This window comes from Sus scrofa, chromosome 4 (assembly GCF_054392235.1).
Source record: "Sus scrofa isolate SSC_HxYL_T2T_F1_AM1 chromosome 4, Sscrofa_HxYL_maternal_Yorkshire_Landrace_v2.0, whole genome shotgun sequence".
NCBI classification, from domain to species: Eukaryota; Metazoa; Chordata; class Mammalia; order Artiodactyla; family Suidae; genus Sus; species Sus scrofa.
Window position 1 is genome coordinate 104658823 of NC_139386.1, and position 15335 is coordinate 104674157.

General features: G+C 46.9%; 1 protein-coding gene across 7 annotated transcripts in view; it reads right to left on the reverse strand.

Moving 5' to 3' along the window:
* Positions 1-952: 952 nt before the first annotated feature.
* BCL9 (BCL9 transcription coactivator) overlaps positions 953-15335 on the reverse strand; it is an 87975-nt gene continuing 73592 nt past the window's right edge. For all 7 annotated transcript variants that reach the window (XM_005653072.4, NM_001444428.1, XM_005653070.4 and 4 more), the window contains 5 exon segments: positions 14216-14405; positions 12444-12543; positions 6384-8625; positions 4888-5148; positions 953-3315 (listed from right to left, as the gene is read on the reverse strand). In XM_005653072.4, coding sequence (XP_005653129.1) covers positions 2198-3315; positions 4888-5148; positions 6384-8625; positions 12444-12543; positions 14216-14405 — 3911 coding nt within the window. In that variant the 3' untranslated portion in view covers positions 953-2197.

Below are 15335 nucleotides of genomic sequence, written 5' to 3' on the forward strand. Positions count from 1 at the left end.
TCTCCAAACACTTCTCAGAGACAGAGATACATTTGCAGGCAAAACCTACACTGTGGAACACCAGCAGAACCCAATTTGTACAAGTCTGTCTGCTGAGGACAGCGCACCTGCCACTCCTCGCTTAAACTCTCACCTGAGAACAAACACCCAGAGATGCCCACTCACCCAGCTAAAGATGCCTACAACTCAGAGGAATACACACACCAGAACAAATCTTACTGCACAGAAACCCAAACAGCTTGCACGTATCTTGCAGGACACACACTAACAGGCTCAAGGCGTGTGTGTGGAAGTGAACTGCGTAGACAGAGCAGGGCAGGCAGCGAGGCGGGGAGGCAGAACAGACCACAAAACCCCACAGGCAGTGGAAACCCATGATTTGTAGGTACAGTAGTATTTTATCTTAACGAGATCCAGGGATATTTCACAGCTTTTCAAATGGCTAAAAAGATAACTTTGGTCTTCTTACTTCACACCATTACACTGGCTCTCTCACAAAAATCCCTAGTAAGGACTCTGAATTGCCTCTAGAGGTGGGGCAGTGGGGACCAGGGTTGCTTTTCTGCCTACAGCTAGGACTTAATGACCAAGACAGGAACAATGCATGAGTTGTTCCTCAATAGCAAGGAATATGCTTCATCTGCAAAAGCACTTTTAATGTTTGTTTTGGTTTTTTTTTGGGGGGGGGGTGCTGCACACACAGCCTTCGTAAGTTCCTAGGCCGGGAATCGAATTCGAGGCACGAGATGACCCAGGCCGCTACAGGGACAGTGCTGGATCCTTAACCACCTGAGCCACCAGGGTACTCTGCAAACTTTGATACTTCTTTTAGATACTTCTAACCTTCACCTTGTGGATCAACCCTGATACAAAGATGCTTCTGGGTCACATGGCAACTAATATGCCCAATACTAAACAAACAGGAATCCAAAGGACAGAAAAGGCAATTGCATTTTGTAAGAAACAATATATTTTATTTTTCTGACACCACAGCTCTGGTGAGTGGTTTTGTACCAAATTTAATGGAGGTTACACAGAACGTTTTACGCATGGGAGGGGGGGGAAGGGAAGGAACCACAAAATTAAAAACAAAAACAAAATCCCGGATAGCTTTTAGCATCTGTTCCACTCCCACGTTAATAAAATTCACTTGGAATTCCTAAGAAAAGGAGAACAGAAAACAAGATGGGCAGGGAAAGGAAGGCTGGGGAAGAAAAGACGAAGGGCGAAGACCATCGAGCATCCCAAAGACAGACCTTTCCCTCCCGGAGCCCGGATACCGCTCGGCTCGGAAGGCGAGGCTTTGTTAGATTTATTTCCCCAAAGTAACACCGTGTATTGCAGCTGCCAAAGGGAAAAGAGAGGAGGGAACCAGGGGGTCACCACTGGGGGACACAACAGGAGGAAACTCACTCAACCCAGAAGCTAGGGAAGGAGAGGGGAGGGAAAACAAGAGAAAAATGTGAAGGTGGGTCTGTAGGTTGGGAGAGACAGTGCCGAAGAGCACTTGAACTGAAAACCAAGTGTCCTAAGCGTCAGTATTTTTAAAAAGAAAAATCTTCCCCCTCCCCCCACCCCTCGCTGAACTTAGTTCCTTTTTTTGTGCTTTTCATTAATACTCTGCTCTGAGGTCGTAGTTTGGTTTTTCTATACACTGGAGTTGAAAGAAAATAGTCCAAAGGTCTGAAGATGGATTCTCCACCTAAAGTAAACAGCCCAGCATTCCTGTTCTCCTCTTGTCCCAAAGACTAAAGTCTCTGCTAAAATCCCTTTTACAATATAGTACAGTACACACACAAAAAAAATAAAGCCCAAAGCAAAAACAAAACCAGAAAAGAATCCTGGGAGAAGCCAGTCCAAAGGACGTAAACATACAGAGAACGGTGCAACATGTGACCCATGGCAATTCTCGAAGCACGGCTACAGATTCCCAAAAGTAGGTGCCATCATGGGATACCCAAGTCCACAAAAATAATTTTTAAAAAATAAATCTTAAAAAAAACACACCTGTTGATTAAATGAATAATTTGTTTTCAGATAAATCCATACATTCTCAAGTTCCCCCCTCCCCCAAAGCAGCCCTTGGGTCTCTGTTCTCCTATTGCATGACCAACAGTACTCCTGGAACTCCCTCAAAGCAGCTCTCAGGACCTGGAATCTCATCTTGACAAGGATCGGCACATCCAATCTTAGCAGCTTAAAACATCATGTTTCCTGGGTTGCCAGGTCCTTGGTTAAACCCACCCATGCCCACGTCAGCGGCCATGCCCCGGGGCCTCATCTGTGGGGGGATCATGATGTTCTGTTGGGGTCCCATCATGCCCTGCATGGACATCATCATGCCTGGAGAGCCCACAGGCCCAGGGTGGGTGTAGAGCCCTGCAGGCCCCCGATCCTTGCCAGGAATCATGCCCACAGCAGCGGCTGGATTGCTCATCAGGGTGGGCTGGCCAGGCATTGTAGATTGTGCTGGTGACATCATCCGATGGTGAGGTCCCATCATGCCTTGCTGGAGAAAGGCTGGTGGTCTCATTGGGTTGTGGCCTGGCATGGATGGAGCTGTACCAAGAGGGATGTCCGGAGTTCCCACTGGCCCTGGACCTCCCATGCCAGGTAACGCTAGTCCCATTCTGGGGGCTTGTTCGCCCATCATCCCCTGCATGTGCGAAAACCCAGGGCCAGGACCCTGGGGCTGTTTACGGCCTGGGACTTCCCCTCGAGGGAAATATTGCAGTGTCTGGCTAGGCTTCTCAGATGGAATAATGCGAGACAGATCAAACTCGGGTATTCCGGTGGCTCCAGGTCGGATGACCTCCTGTAGATCTGGGTCTGTAAACACTGAAGGCATGCTGTTCCCCAGGACAGCGAAGGAGTCGGGACCCCCTGGGCCTCCAGGCTTGCAAAGTGCTGCATCTGCTGAACTTTGGGGCAGGTTGCTGGGGCGGCCGAGGGGCCCCTCTCCTGGGAAACCCATCCCTCCTGGGAAGTTGCCCTGCCCCCCACTGGGGCCATTGTGAGGGAATGGAACCTGCTGCGGAGGAGACTGTACTGGAGGGAAGCCCTGGGGGAAACCCATCCGTCCTTGAGGTACCATCGGAGGCTCCTGGGACCCATGCCCCATGATAGGATTGTGTGACATCAAGCCAGGCCCCATTGGGACCCCATGAGGAGGTATGTTGGGTCCCATGGCATTCGGAGAGGGCATTTGATTGGAGTGAGAAAGTGGCTGGGTCATTCCCATTGGGCTGAGGGTTGGCATTGGAACCACGGGGTTTGGACCTGAAATTCGAGGATTCTGTGTATTAATGCCCATTCCTAGAAAAACAAAGATATCAAAGGAATCAACTTAACCGAAGGCAACTCGGAAAAACTGTAATAAATCAAATTAACAAATTAACTGTGCGTCAAATGTGCATGGTACCATGCCAAGAAAACACACAACGAATAAACTCTGCCCTCAATACTGTTGTAATACATTTTTTGGCACACAAACCAGCAGCTCTACAATATACTGTTGAGTCTCAAACTGTATGACATAAACATATAAAGAAGACGGCTACAAAGTAAAGTCTCCTGTGTGAAAAGTTACAAGTTAACCTGCAAATGAGCAAATGAATATCGTTTTCTTCATTGCAGACATTTTATAGAGAAGAAAACTATTTGCCCAGATGATCTAGGATGGTCCTCTTCGGAAAAAGAGGATTAATCAGTCCTTCAAGTCCAAGAACTGGATAAAATAGTCATGAGGGAATCAAACAGGCCTTTTTCAGTTACTACTTGGCATCACTATTTTATATCACCTTACAGAGATTGCATTTCGACCTCGCAGGTGACATGAAACAGTAAAGAAAACTTTCAATGGAAAGGGAAAACACACAGGTTCTAGTATCATCCCTGGGACATTTAAATATCTGGTCTCTTCTTGGAGTTACCATTGCGTATGGTAAGGATGGTGCCTGTGTTAACCACAGAACGTCCCTAACCTGACTGATGCTAAAGGAAGAGGATTCCTAACAATCGGGACAGAGCATCAGAAACGGCTGAAAAGTCCGTCTCTTCAATGACCACTTTCACCACCCAGGTCATTTCCTGTTAGTGAGTTTTGGGGGATGGGAGGTGGAAAAGTGAAGCAGCACAGAATGAGCAGGGAAAGGAGGAATTTTGTTTCCTCTCTATTCCTAAAGTGCTTCTCTAGGAAATAGGGGCTTTCCACTGTCTGAAATCCTGTGGCTGCTTGTGGTTTGAGGCAGCCCTTCCAGGAAAATACTTGAGGACTAAAGACATTCCAGTCAGCCATGCTAAAAAGATACTGCTTTCTATCTTGCTCCAGGAGGACACCCCTCCACGCCCTGCCAAAAAAAAAAAAGCTTCCAGGCAGAGAAGCTTCAGACCTTTATAAGAAAGTGAGAAGAACTATAAAGAAACCTGCTTTCTGATCAACAAATACTGAATTAAGTTAATTTAAAAAATAATCAGGAGTTCCCATTGTGTACAGCAGAAATGAATCTGACTGGCATCCATGAGGTTGCAGGTTTGATCCCTGGCCTGGCTCAGTGGATCCAGGATCTGGCATTGCTGTGAGCTGTGGTGTAGGTTACAAAAGCAGCTCAGATCCTGAGTTGCTGTGGCTGTGGCTGTGGCCGGCAGCTGCAGCTCTGACCTGACCCTGAACTTCCATATGCTGTGGGTGTGGCCCTAAAAAGCCAAAAAAAAATTCTCTTCTGCTAGGCAAGATACTTTAATTCTATTGAAACTAACTTAGATGGTATACTTTTTCAATCTGGTGAACTTCCAGCCATGGGGGTCTATAGCCAACAAGAAAACACTTCAAGAAGCTTTCCTTTTGTTCAGCACTAGCTCCATTAGCCTATCTCCATGATTTCTTACCTGGCATATTATTCATTGATGGCAAGTTGGGAGAACGAGCTGGAGGGGAGTCGTCATCCGAGCTGGCCACGGTCTTGATGGCATCGTGGTATAATGGGGTAGAACTGGGCATTGCAAACTTGGACATTCGAGACATCATAATAGACAGCGGGTTCTGGGAAAGGGTCGGCTCTGGAGGCATGGTGTAAGGTGTACTAGAGGGAAGACTTCCCGGGATACTCACAGAGGCAGGCTGGCTGGCTGTGGGAGGTGGGGGGCCACCTAGGAGAAGAAAGCCAAAGAAAACACAGGGCAGGGAATTAGATTCCTCTTGAAGGCTACTGGGCCTATGATTATGAACCAGCAGGGCCAGGAATGAGACAGATGAACAGGACAGTGTTATTAGACCCAGGACATGAATCATCAATCTTCTAGTCAAGCTCTGTGTGTGTGCAGAGGGAGACTGCGGTGTGTGGTGGAGGTGACGGCTCAGCGGGTGGGAGGAGAGAGGCACCAAGAATGCGTTAGAAATGCTCGTTCAAACTTGGGAACAACATGGGCTGCAGACAACGGTTTCACTGCAAAGAGTGGGAAATAAGTGGCTCTCTTTCCCCTGGCAGTCACGGTTCAGAATTCAACTTGGGGGTTAGTACGCCAGGAAGCCAGACAAGCACTCTGACCCCAGGTACTAACCCAACCAGCCTACACATGCTCTTGATGAATTTCCACCACCAAGATGTTGGAACCAAAAAGGTCTGAGGGGGCGGCTCCACTGTACTGTTTTTGTGAACTGCTACCCAACAGAGAGACACACTTTAGCTTGGTAGGATAAATCTCCTAGCTTATTCTGATTCTAGTCTTTCTCCAGTGGAGCCAGCGCAGACCTAGTATTTACACCTCAGGGCTCATCTTCCACTGACCACCTATGGTCCCAAAACCACCATCATCAGTGAGAGCATCTCCTAGGAAGAAAATACTAATAAATTGTAGTTGATCTGTGAGAATAGCAGTCTACCAAGGAGAAGGTTTTGGTCACTGTTTCCACGGTCAACACGTATTTGCGAGAACCACTCATGTCTCTTGGCAGCCTCCCTTCTTTGCCCGGGATGATACCCAGACTCTCCTGACATGAGGGCCGCCCTCTGAAGTGGGTGCATCTAGTATTGAAAGAAGTCACATTCACCCACAGTTAAGACATTTTATTTCACCAACGGGAATGCACTGTGCAAATGTAAGTCACCCAGCGAAATGACATATATTTCCCCTTTTCCTCCCACTCCTATCTGATAAACATTCTGCACTGAGAGCCCATGTATTCTCCCCAGGATGGGACACTTGTACATAAACGCCGTGGAAGTACCAATTACACACCCTGACACAAATACGTCCACCTTGGCAAAGGCCGCCTCCTCTGGTTGCACAACCAGGTTAAGACACCAGTTTTCTTAGAGTATGTAAACCAGGCTGTTGCAATCCCTGGCTCTAAGGTGCGAGTGTGAGGACGAAAGCATACTGACCTGACTCCACACTTCCCAGCATGGCTGGGGAGGCCATGGTGAGGGGCGCTTTATGGTTGGGAGGGATCCCGGGACTCTGAAGGGGAGGTTTTGGAGAGGAGGTCCATCCAGGTGACGGGGCGGGAAGTGATGGAGACTTGAGGTGAACAGGCGAAGCAGCAGCAGACCCCAAGACAGGGGGGGACTTAATGGAAGCAGCAGCAGCTGGGCCCGCCAGCATGCCTGCCAGCTGCGATGGAGTCTGGGGGGACTTGAGGTTCCCCGAGGGCGAGCCCAGCATCGGTGACTGGACTTGGCGCATTGTGGGAGATTTCAGGGGGTTAATGCCTGGGGAATGCACCTGGCTGCCTGCCACAGAGATATCCAAGGGCTTCCGCCCCAGGCCGCGCTGAACCGGAGGAGCTGTGTTGAGGCTAGTGGGGTTACTGGAAGGGTTGAGAGGTAGTGGTGGCATGTGACTGAGCCGGCTGTTAGTCCTTTGGTCGGGCCCAATTGGTTCTCTGAGGTTCCGCAAGCCACTGCTGCTGCCTGGACCCTGAGACATGGGGAGGAATGGCCTGGGGCCCATGCCATACTCTTGCTGAGGGTGCTCGCCAAACGGCAGGGGCACCATCTTCTGCTGGGCAGGCAGCACGTCTGCACCGCCCGCGCGGAGTTTCAGCATCTCCTCAGCGCCCGCCCCAGCCTCTCTCATCTTCTGAGGTATCATCTGAGAGTTGGATCCAATGCTGACACTTAGACTGACATCTCCCTTCATCCCACTGGGAACCATCCCAAACTCAAGTTCCCGACCTGGTCCCATCTGGGGGGGCATTCCTTTTGGAAAGTCTCCCCTGGAGGGGCTCAGCGGGCCCTCCACTGGTATTCGAGGGAAGATGGGATTACTCCCAGGCTCCATGTGTCGCTGAGCGCCTGGGATCATCCTGTTCATCTCCAAGCTGGGCCTGATGCCTTCCATGCTCATCCCCGGGGGCAGACCCAGCTGCTTCTCTGCCAGCTGCTGTTGAAACATCTCTTCAGACAATCCTTGGGGGTTTGGGAAGCGCTCCCCTCGGCCGGGACCACTGAAGACGCCCTGGCCAGGCGGGAAGTTTCGACCATCTGGGATTTTTGGCACATCGTCTGGCCAATTGACTCCAGAAAGACCTGGTCTAGATGCCGGGTTGGGGACGTTTGGCCCCTCCATTTCAGAGTTGATCATTCCTGCAAATCCGGGGAGGCGCATCTGGCCCCCTGGCATGTTGGGGTGGGGGGCCATGGCCCTCGGGGGCAGGGAATGCGGCATGTTGATCCCATCAGCAAAGGGCTCCGCACCGCCAGGCCCCCAGCCCTCACCAGGGGTCATCTGGTACGGGGGAGGGGGCCCACGGACCACCCCCCGAGGCCCGTGCTGATGGACCATCATGTCCTGCAGGGAGCACTGCTGCACGACCACCTGCTCCTGCTTCCTCCTCTTCTCCTCGTAGAACTCCTGCTGCAGTTTCAGCCACGCTATCTGCTCAGGGGTCATATGATCCAGGTGGTCGGGTCCGATGGGCCCAGACTGGGAGTTCATGGAAGGTGGAACCATTTCATCTGGAGGAAAGGGCACCTCTCTATGTCCTTGAGGGCCAAATGGAGCTCCCATGTCTGTCCGGGGCCCAGGTCCCTTACCTAGGCTTTGGGATTGAGCCATCATGGCCTGTATCGGCCCTTCTGGCTTTTTCTGAGGTCCATCTAATACCCCAGTATTCTGCTGGGGCCCCCCACCCTGTCCTCCCGTGAATTCCTTCTCATCAGGGAAAAGCATGCGTTGGATGTCTCTAAGCGTCTGTAAGGAGCGCTCCCGGTGCTCCAGCTGCTCCTGAGACAGCCCGTCGGGGTTCTCTCCCAGCACGGGGGGCTCCCCACTGGACACTGGTGGAGGCGGGGGGGCTTTGGGATCTGCTGAAGAGCTATTGCTCCCCTGGGAGACAGGGGTCACTGCGCGGTTGTTGGGCGTCGAGTTTGGCCCGGTGCCATCTGGGGGCAGTGGAGTGGAGCTGGCAGGACTGCCGACGGAAGGAATCAGCTTGTTTTCTACCCCAGGACTCTCCCGGTCCAGGGGCCTCGGGGGAGCGGCAGGCTTGGGTGCTGGTGCCGGAACAGGTGGAGTTGGCTGCAGCCTGGTGTTCTGTGAAGAACTCTGGTCCTGGCTGGCTGAAGCTGGAGGCTGTGGTGGGAGAGGTTTCGGATCATTCCGAAGGGCAGATATCTGTGTGTTCTGAAGATGAACAAGATTTTAAAAATCATTGGTCAACTGAACAGAACAATGAAAAGAGCAAGGTCTGTTATAAGGCTGGACCTGGTCACATCAATCTGGACTGATTCTCCTGTGAGAGGAACTGCCCAAGGACAACCCTGCTTTGGACATGAACACGTTTTGATTTTTTTTTCTCTTGCACTTTATTGTCAAATGGCATATCCTCTTTCCTGGCTACAGATTAGATTTCAATAACTTTATAAGCATGCCAAGGGAGAGCCACGCCGCCAAAATGAATACATCTGAGTGTCTATTTCGAGGAACAGGTTTGCTATCACATGTCTACTATGTGCTTCTGATTTAGGGAGAGATTAGTTTCTCGGTATGTGGGAGGCTGTACCTAACACCTTTTTCTTTCCCCGAAAGTGTAACTGGGTATGCACACTTCTCACTGTCAGTCAAATGTCTGATGTTTTCAACTGAAAGAGAAAGTGCTCATCACCCCCGGCTCCGTACTCTACCGGAAGACGCAGCAGGTACGGCCACTCTGTTGTGGAGACTCCTCTGGCATGGGGACTCGTGAAGGACTCCTCTCCTGGGAGTTTCCAGGGGGCCCGACAGTGCCGATTTCTGTTTTCAGTCTGTGATCACTGATTCCATATTTGATAAGAATTTGTACAGTAACTGTAGTAAGATAATCTGCAGGCAGGAAGCATCTTTGGAGAAATCTGAGGCTATCTAGCTCCTGGTGTCTCCTGATCTGTTCTTTCCAATAGACAGCACGCTGCCTTTCCTACAGGCTGGGTGACTGCCCTATTATTATTAGTATTATTTTTTTGTCTTTTGTCTTTTTTTTTAGGGCCGCACCCCGTGGCATATGGACGTTCTCGGGCTAGGGGTCTAATCTGAGCCATAGCTGCCGGTCTACACCACAGCCACAGCAATGCAGGATCCAAGCCATGTCTGCGACCTACACCACAGCTCACGGCAACGCTGGATCCTTAACCCACTGAGCGAGGCCACAACCTCATGGTTCCCAGTCAGATTCATTTCCACTGCACCACGATGGGAACACCCCTATTATTTATTAAATACCGGTGCCATACCAAGTCCTGGGTAAAAGCATGCTCACTTACGGCAGGTGACTCAGATGCTGTCAGTGTCTGGGAGAGGGACGAATGATGTTCTGAGTCTACACCTCCGCGTTGCTAAAGGGCCCGGGGAGGGGCAGTACTGAGAAAGAGGAGGGCCCAGCCTACCAACTCCACCCTAGGGACCTCACCAGCCTCCAGTGAGCTGCGCCATACTTTCTGATGTTCACATGCTCCTAACTTGCTCACTTAATCCAGCTTCTATTGCCAAACCCCTCGGACTCTTACCTCCCTGCCTACTCTCTGGAATGTTTATCGAGGTGCAAAAGTCTACAGGAAGCATTATGTGGATCCCTGCATATGAAGAGCTCACATTCTGTGGCTATGTACATAAATGTTTCACTTGGTGGCATTCTCCACACATCTGTGTCTGCAGACGGAGGAGACTGGTACGGGGAAGGCTGGCTAAGCCTGGAGGACTCGGGATGTCGCAGTGTCCTGTATGTCCCTGACTCCGTAACTGGAGTGTGGAGGTCACCTTAATTTTTTCTCCAATGCCAGTTTAAGTTTGGTTTTGTTGGCCAGGCTTTGTTTGTTTGTTAAGGGTTTGATTTCCTGGAAGGTGACTGTGACAGAAAAAACAGTGCAGCACCACCCTTTTACTTTAGATTTGGAGCACTGGAGACTGGACTTTTCCCAATTACCTCAACTCCTTTTCTGATCTTATTTTAGTACCAGCGAAAGTGGAAGTTACTATTAAGCTGTATTAAGTTTGGTCATGAGGTCAATAAAATGTTGATTTGAGCTGCAATGTGAATGCCAGGGTACAAAAGTATGGAATTGTCACTTGAGTTGTTCAATGTCATTTAACTTCTCCCATGTTTAAAACTCATCTCAGCCTTAGATTTAATGCTTCCTAAAGGTATCTTGAACCTCTAGTGGCCCCACAGCATTTGGAGCAATGCCTTGACAATGCAAGACAGAAGAACTATCTTTTGGTTCAATTTGGAATACTACATGTATTAAAACAACCACTATATGTGTTTCCTAGTGTAGTTTATAGTAGGTGCTTACGTTCCAGAGAGGAAACAGACTAACACCTACTATAATTTTGGAAATATCAAGCAATTAAAAGCATTGAATGGTCCTCTCACTTTGAAATAAATAAGAATCATTTTGAAAGTCACTGAGACTAATTATAGTATTAGCAGCATGAACTCCAGTACTGCAGTTTTAGTTATTGCTTTTTCTGTGTTCTTCAATTAAGTCAAGAGTGTTCATTATTCTTCAAAATCCTGCTCTGTACACAGGGTCTGAATTCAGAATTGCCCAGAGATGGTTACATGAAGGAAATACCAAATCTATATATCTCCTTTTTAATTTTGCATCTCTTCTATTAATTCATCAATATATAAGCATGCTAGTAGAAAAGGCCAGTGCAGTGTGATATGCCTAAAACCACAATTACATAAAAAGCTCACAATGTAGCTTATACCATTGAGTCTATCTCCCTATAGAACCGTTGTGTGCTGTTGGTGGAAATGTAAGCTGGACTAGCTACTATGGAAAACAGTGTGGACATTCCACAAAAAGTTAAAAATAGAATACAGGATCCAGCAATTCCACCCCTGGATATTTACCCAAAGAAAACAAAATACCAATTACAAAAGATATATGTACCCCAATGTTCGTTGCAGCACTATTTATAATAGCCAAGATATGGAAACAACCTAAGTGCCTATCAATAGATGAATAAAGAAGATACAGTGCATGTACATGTATACACACACACACACACACACACACACACACACACACACAGGAATATTACTTAGCCATAAGAAAGAATAAAATCTTGCCATTTTCAAAAACATGGATGGACCTAGAGGGTATTATGCTAAATGAAATAAGTTAGACAGAGAAAGGCAAATATCATATGATTTCACTTATATGTAGAATCTAAAAAACAAAGCAAATGAACAAACATAACTAAACAGAAACAGAATCATAGATAACAGAGAATAAACAAGTGGCTGACAGGGTAAGGGGATGGGTGGAGAAAAGATATACAGGTGAGGGAAATTCAGAGGTAGTCTTTCAGTTACAAAATAAATGAGTCAGGGTATGAAATACACAGTGTGGGGAATATAGTCAATAATTACATAGTATATTTGTATAGTGATAGATGGTAACTACATTTATCATGGGGATCACTGAAATGTACAGACATATCGAATCACTATGTTGTATAACACAAACTAACAGAGTGTTGGAGGTCAATTATACTTTACAAACAAACTCACAGAGAGATCAGATTTGTGGTTACCAAAGTTGGGGGTGGGGGGGTGGGGGCAGGAGTCACTGGAGGAAGATTGTCAAGACATACAAACTTCCAGTTATGGGATAAAGAAGTACTAGGAATATAATGCACAATATGATAAATACAATTAATGCGGCAGTATGTTATATATAAAAGTTGTTAAGAAAGTACATCACAGGGAAGAAATATATTTTTTTCTATTTCTTTAATTTTGCATCTTTAAGGGATGATGGCAATCATTCCGTGATGTACATAAGTAATCGTTATGCTGTACACCTTTAACTTACATAGGGCTATGTGTCAATTATATCTCAATAAAATCAGAAGAAGAAAAAAGACTATCTCCCTATCAGTGAAATTCACCATCTCCCACCTTTAGAGTCACTGTAGGACCTTTCAATCATTATTCTACATCTAAAATGACATACCAGAGGGGCTGTGCTTCTCTCTGTCTTGCTGTTAGAGATGTTCTGGATGTGGAAAGAGACGATAGTGTCAACCTGGCCCTTCAACACAGCTTCCGCAGCTCTGCAAACACAGATGAGATGCACACACTAGGACTTGTTTCTATTCGCTAACTGTAATGCCAAAGTACTTTCACCTCAGATTGAACCGGTAAGAGAGAAGGAGAATTATACAGAACCACCAGCAACACTGAATGAGAAGAAATCAAGAGAAAAAGGTTTTCATTATTCATGTCTATCATTTACCATCAAACTTCTGAAATTAAAAGAGAGCCATTAGTAAATCTCAAAAGAGGCAATGAAAAAAACCCAGGATTTTCTCCTTCAAACCAATCCATTGTAGTGGGTGTTTTATAGAGAATCTTAGTTCAAAATCCCAACCAAAGAGGGGTAAAATGAATTCTCAAAACACTTAATAATCATTCAAGGCTGTCAAGATTTACTCCATATTTTAATTTCTCTTTTTTTTAAAGGTGCAACCTATGGCATATGGAAATTTCCAGGCTTGGGGTCAAACTGGAACTACAGCTGCTGCCCTAAGCCACAGCCACAGCAATGCCATATCCAAGCAGCATCAGTGACCTACACCACAGCTCACAGCAACACTGGATCCTTAACCCACCAAATAAGGCCAGGGACTGAACATGCATCCTCATGAATACTAGCTAGGTTCTTAACCCACTGAGCCACAATGGAAACTCCCATACATTTTAATTTTTTAAATCTTAAATGAAAATAAAAAAGGCAGAATACTATGTAGAGTATATCCACATTTTTTCTATAAATAAATATCCATTGATCAATCCATCCACTCACTAGAAACCTAAGTACCAAAATGTTCACAGCAGTTATCTTTGAATTCCTGAGACTTTTTTTCTTTTCAGTTATTTATATTTTCTAATTATTCTAAAATGGACATGTATTACTTATGTTATTTTAAAAAGAATTCTAAGCTGGAGTTCTCTGGTGGCTCAGTGGGTTAAGGATCCAGTGTTGTCACTGCTGTGGCTCTGGTTACTACTGTGGCATGGGTTTGATCCTTGGCCTGGGAACTTCTGCATGCTGCAAGCAGGGCCAAAAAAAAAAAAAAAAAAAAAAAAAAAGAACATTAAGTTGCATAAAAGTGTTTGTTGTGTAACTGATCCCTTTTGTGTCTGAAAAAGTATATATATAAAAATTCCTGGGGGAGCTCCCCTGTGGCCTAGTGGTTAGGATTCAGCACTTTCACTGCTGCAACCAGGCTCAATCCCTGGTCTAAGAACTGAGATCCCACAACAAGCTGCTGCATGCAGTGGGGGAAGAAAAAAATTCTGGGAAGTTCCTGCTGTGACTCAGTGGGTTAGAAGTCTGACTACAGAGGCTCAGGCCACTGGAGAAGCACAGTTTCAATCCGTGGCCCAGCCCAGTGGGTTAAAGGATCCAGCTTTGCTGCAGCTGTGGCTCTCATTTAATCCCTGGCTCAGGAACTTCTACATGCTGTGAGTAAGGCCATAAAATTTAAAAAAAAAAAAAAAAAAAAAAATTCTGGAGGGAAAGCCAAGGAAATATCAACAATAGTTGCATCTGGGGAATAGGGGTAGGGAAATTTTATATTTTATTTTACCTCTTTCCATAGTGTTAACTTTAAGTAATAATACAAGTGGGCAAAAAAAAAGCATCAATCTTCAATGAGAGTAAGAACTCAGATGCACAGACATGCAAGCCACACCAACAGCCAGACATAGCCATCAACTTACTTATTGGCCATCTCAGTAGAAAACACATACACCACTTTGGCGGGAGTCTTCTGAGCAGGTGTAGGCTCTGCGGCAGTAGTCTGGCCATGGGATGGGGTGGAAGACCTGGGGGCTGTAGCATTTGACGGGGTCATCGAGTGTGGTGTGTGCTGGGAATCCTGGGACTTTATGTGGTCAGCAGAATTACATTCTAAAAGAATGAAAAGATTCATGTCACAGAAAGAATCAAACTTTTTTCTGCCAGCATTTATAGTATCATAACACAAACACCTTGAGAATTTCAAGGAGGAAGTCCCTTCTACTCATAAAAATACAAATACATTTCTCCTTCAAGGGCTAATGACAGAACACTCTTCCCCCACCTCTTTACTTCTTTACTACTACTACGCATCCTTCAGGTGTGAGCACCAATGGCCCGCCTTCCTGGAAACCCCTTTGGAACCTCTTGGACTAGATGCCCTTGCTAATCGAAACCACAGCCCCCTAACTTCCCTTCTTTCAGCATTTATCACATTGTATTGTAATTGCTAAATGATCTGCTGTCTAGGTGCATTCAAACCCTTGAGGACAGCAACTGTTTCTGTCTTGCTGACCATGGTGCCCCCAGTACCCAGCACAGTGCTGGCGCTCATAACAGGCTTCCCACAAACCCCTGAAGAAGACAGGAAAGCTTTCTTTTCTAACTTGGGTTGGGCAGTCAACTTCCACTCCTTGAGTACTAGTTTCATGTTCCTGCCGGCAGTTAAGATTTTTTTATTTTATGTTAGGAGGGAAAAAGCCTAAAACCACAGCCATTGGTCCCACACCCTTCCTGGCTCACTTCACTTTGGTGCCTACTGTGTCTCTACCACAGGTAGCCACTCTCCTGCCACAGGGAAACTGGCTGTGACAAACCTGGCCTAGTGCCAGGGCTGCTTCTTATGCCTATGACTCTGGCAAAATGGTAGCCAGTGTGCACAAAACCCAAGTCTTGAAGGATTAATCTGATGGAGAAGAGGAGTTGTCAGAAAAACTGCTCCAATGTGGGCCTCGGCATAGACAAACTAGAGGTGCGGGCTTGACGCTTAAGTACAAAGAGCATGGAGGCCAGAAACATCCGTATGAACATGGTCAGGGCTGT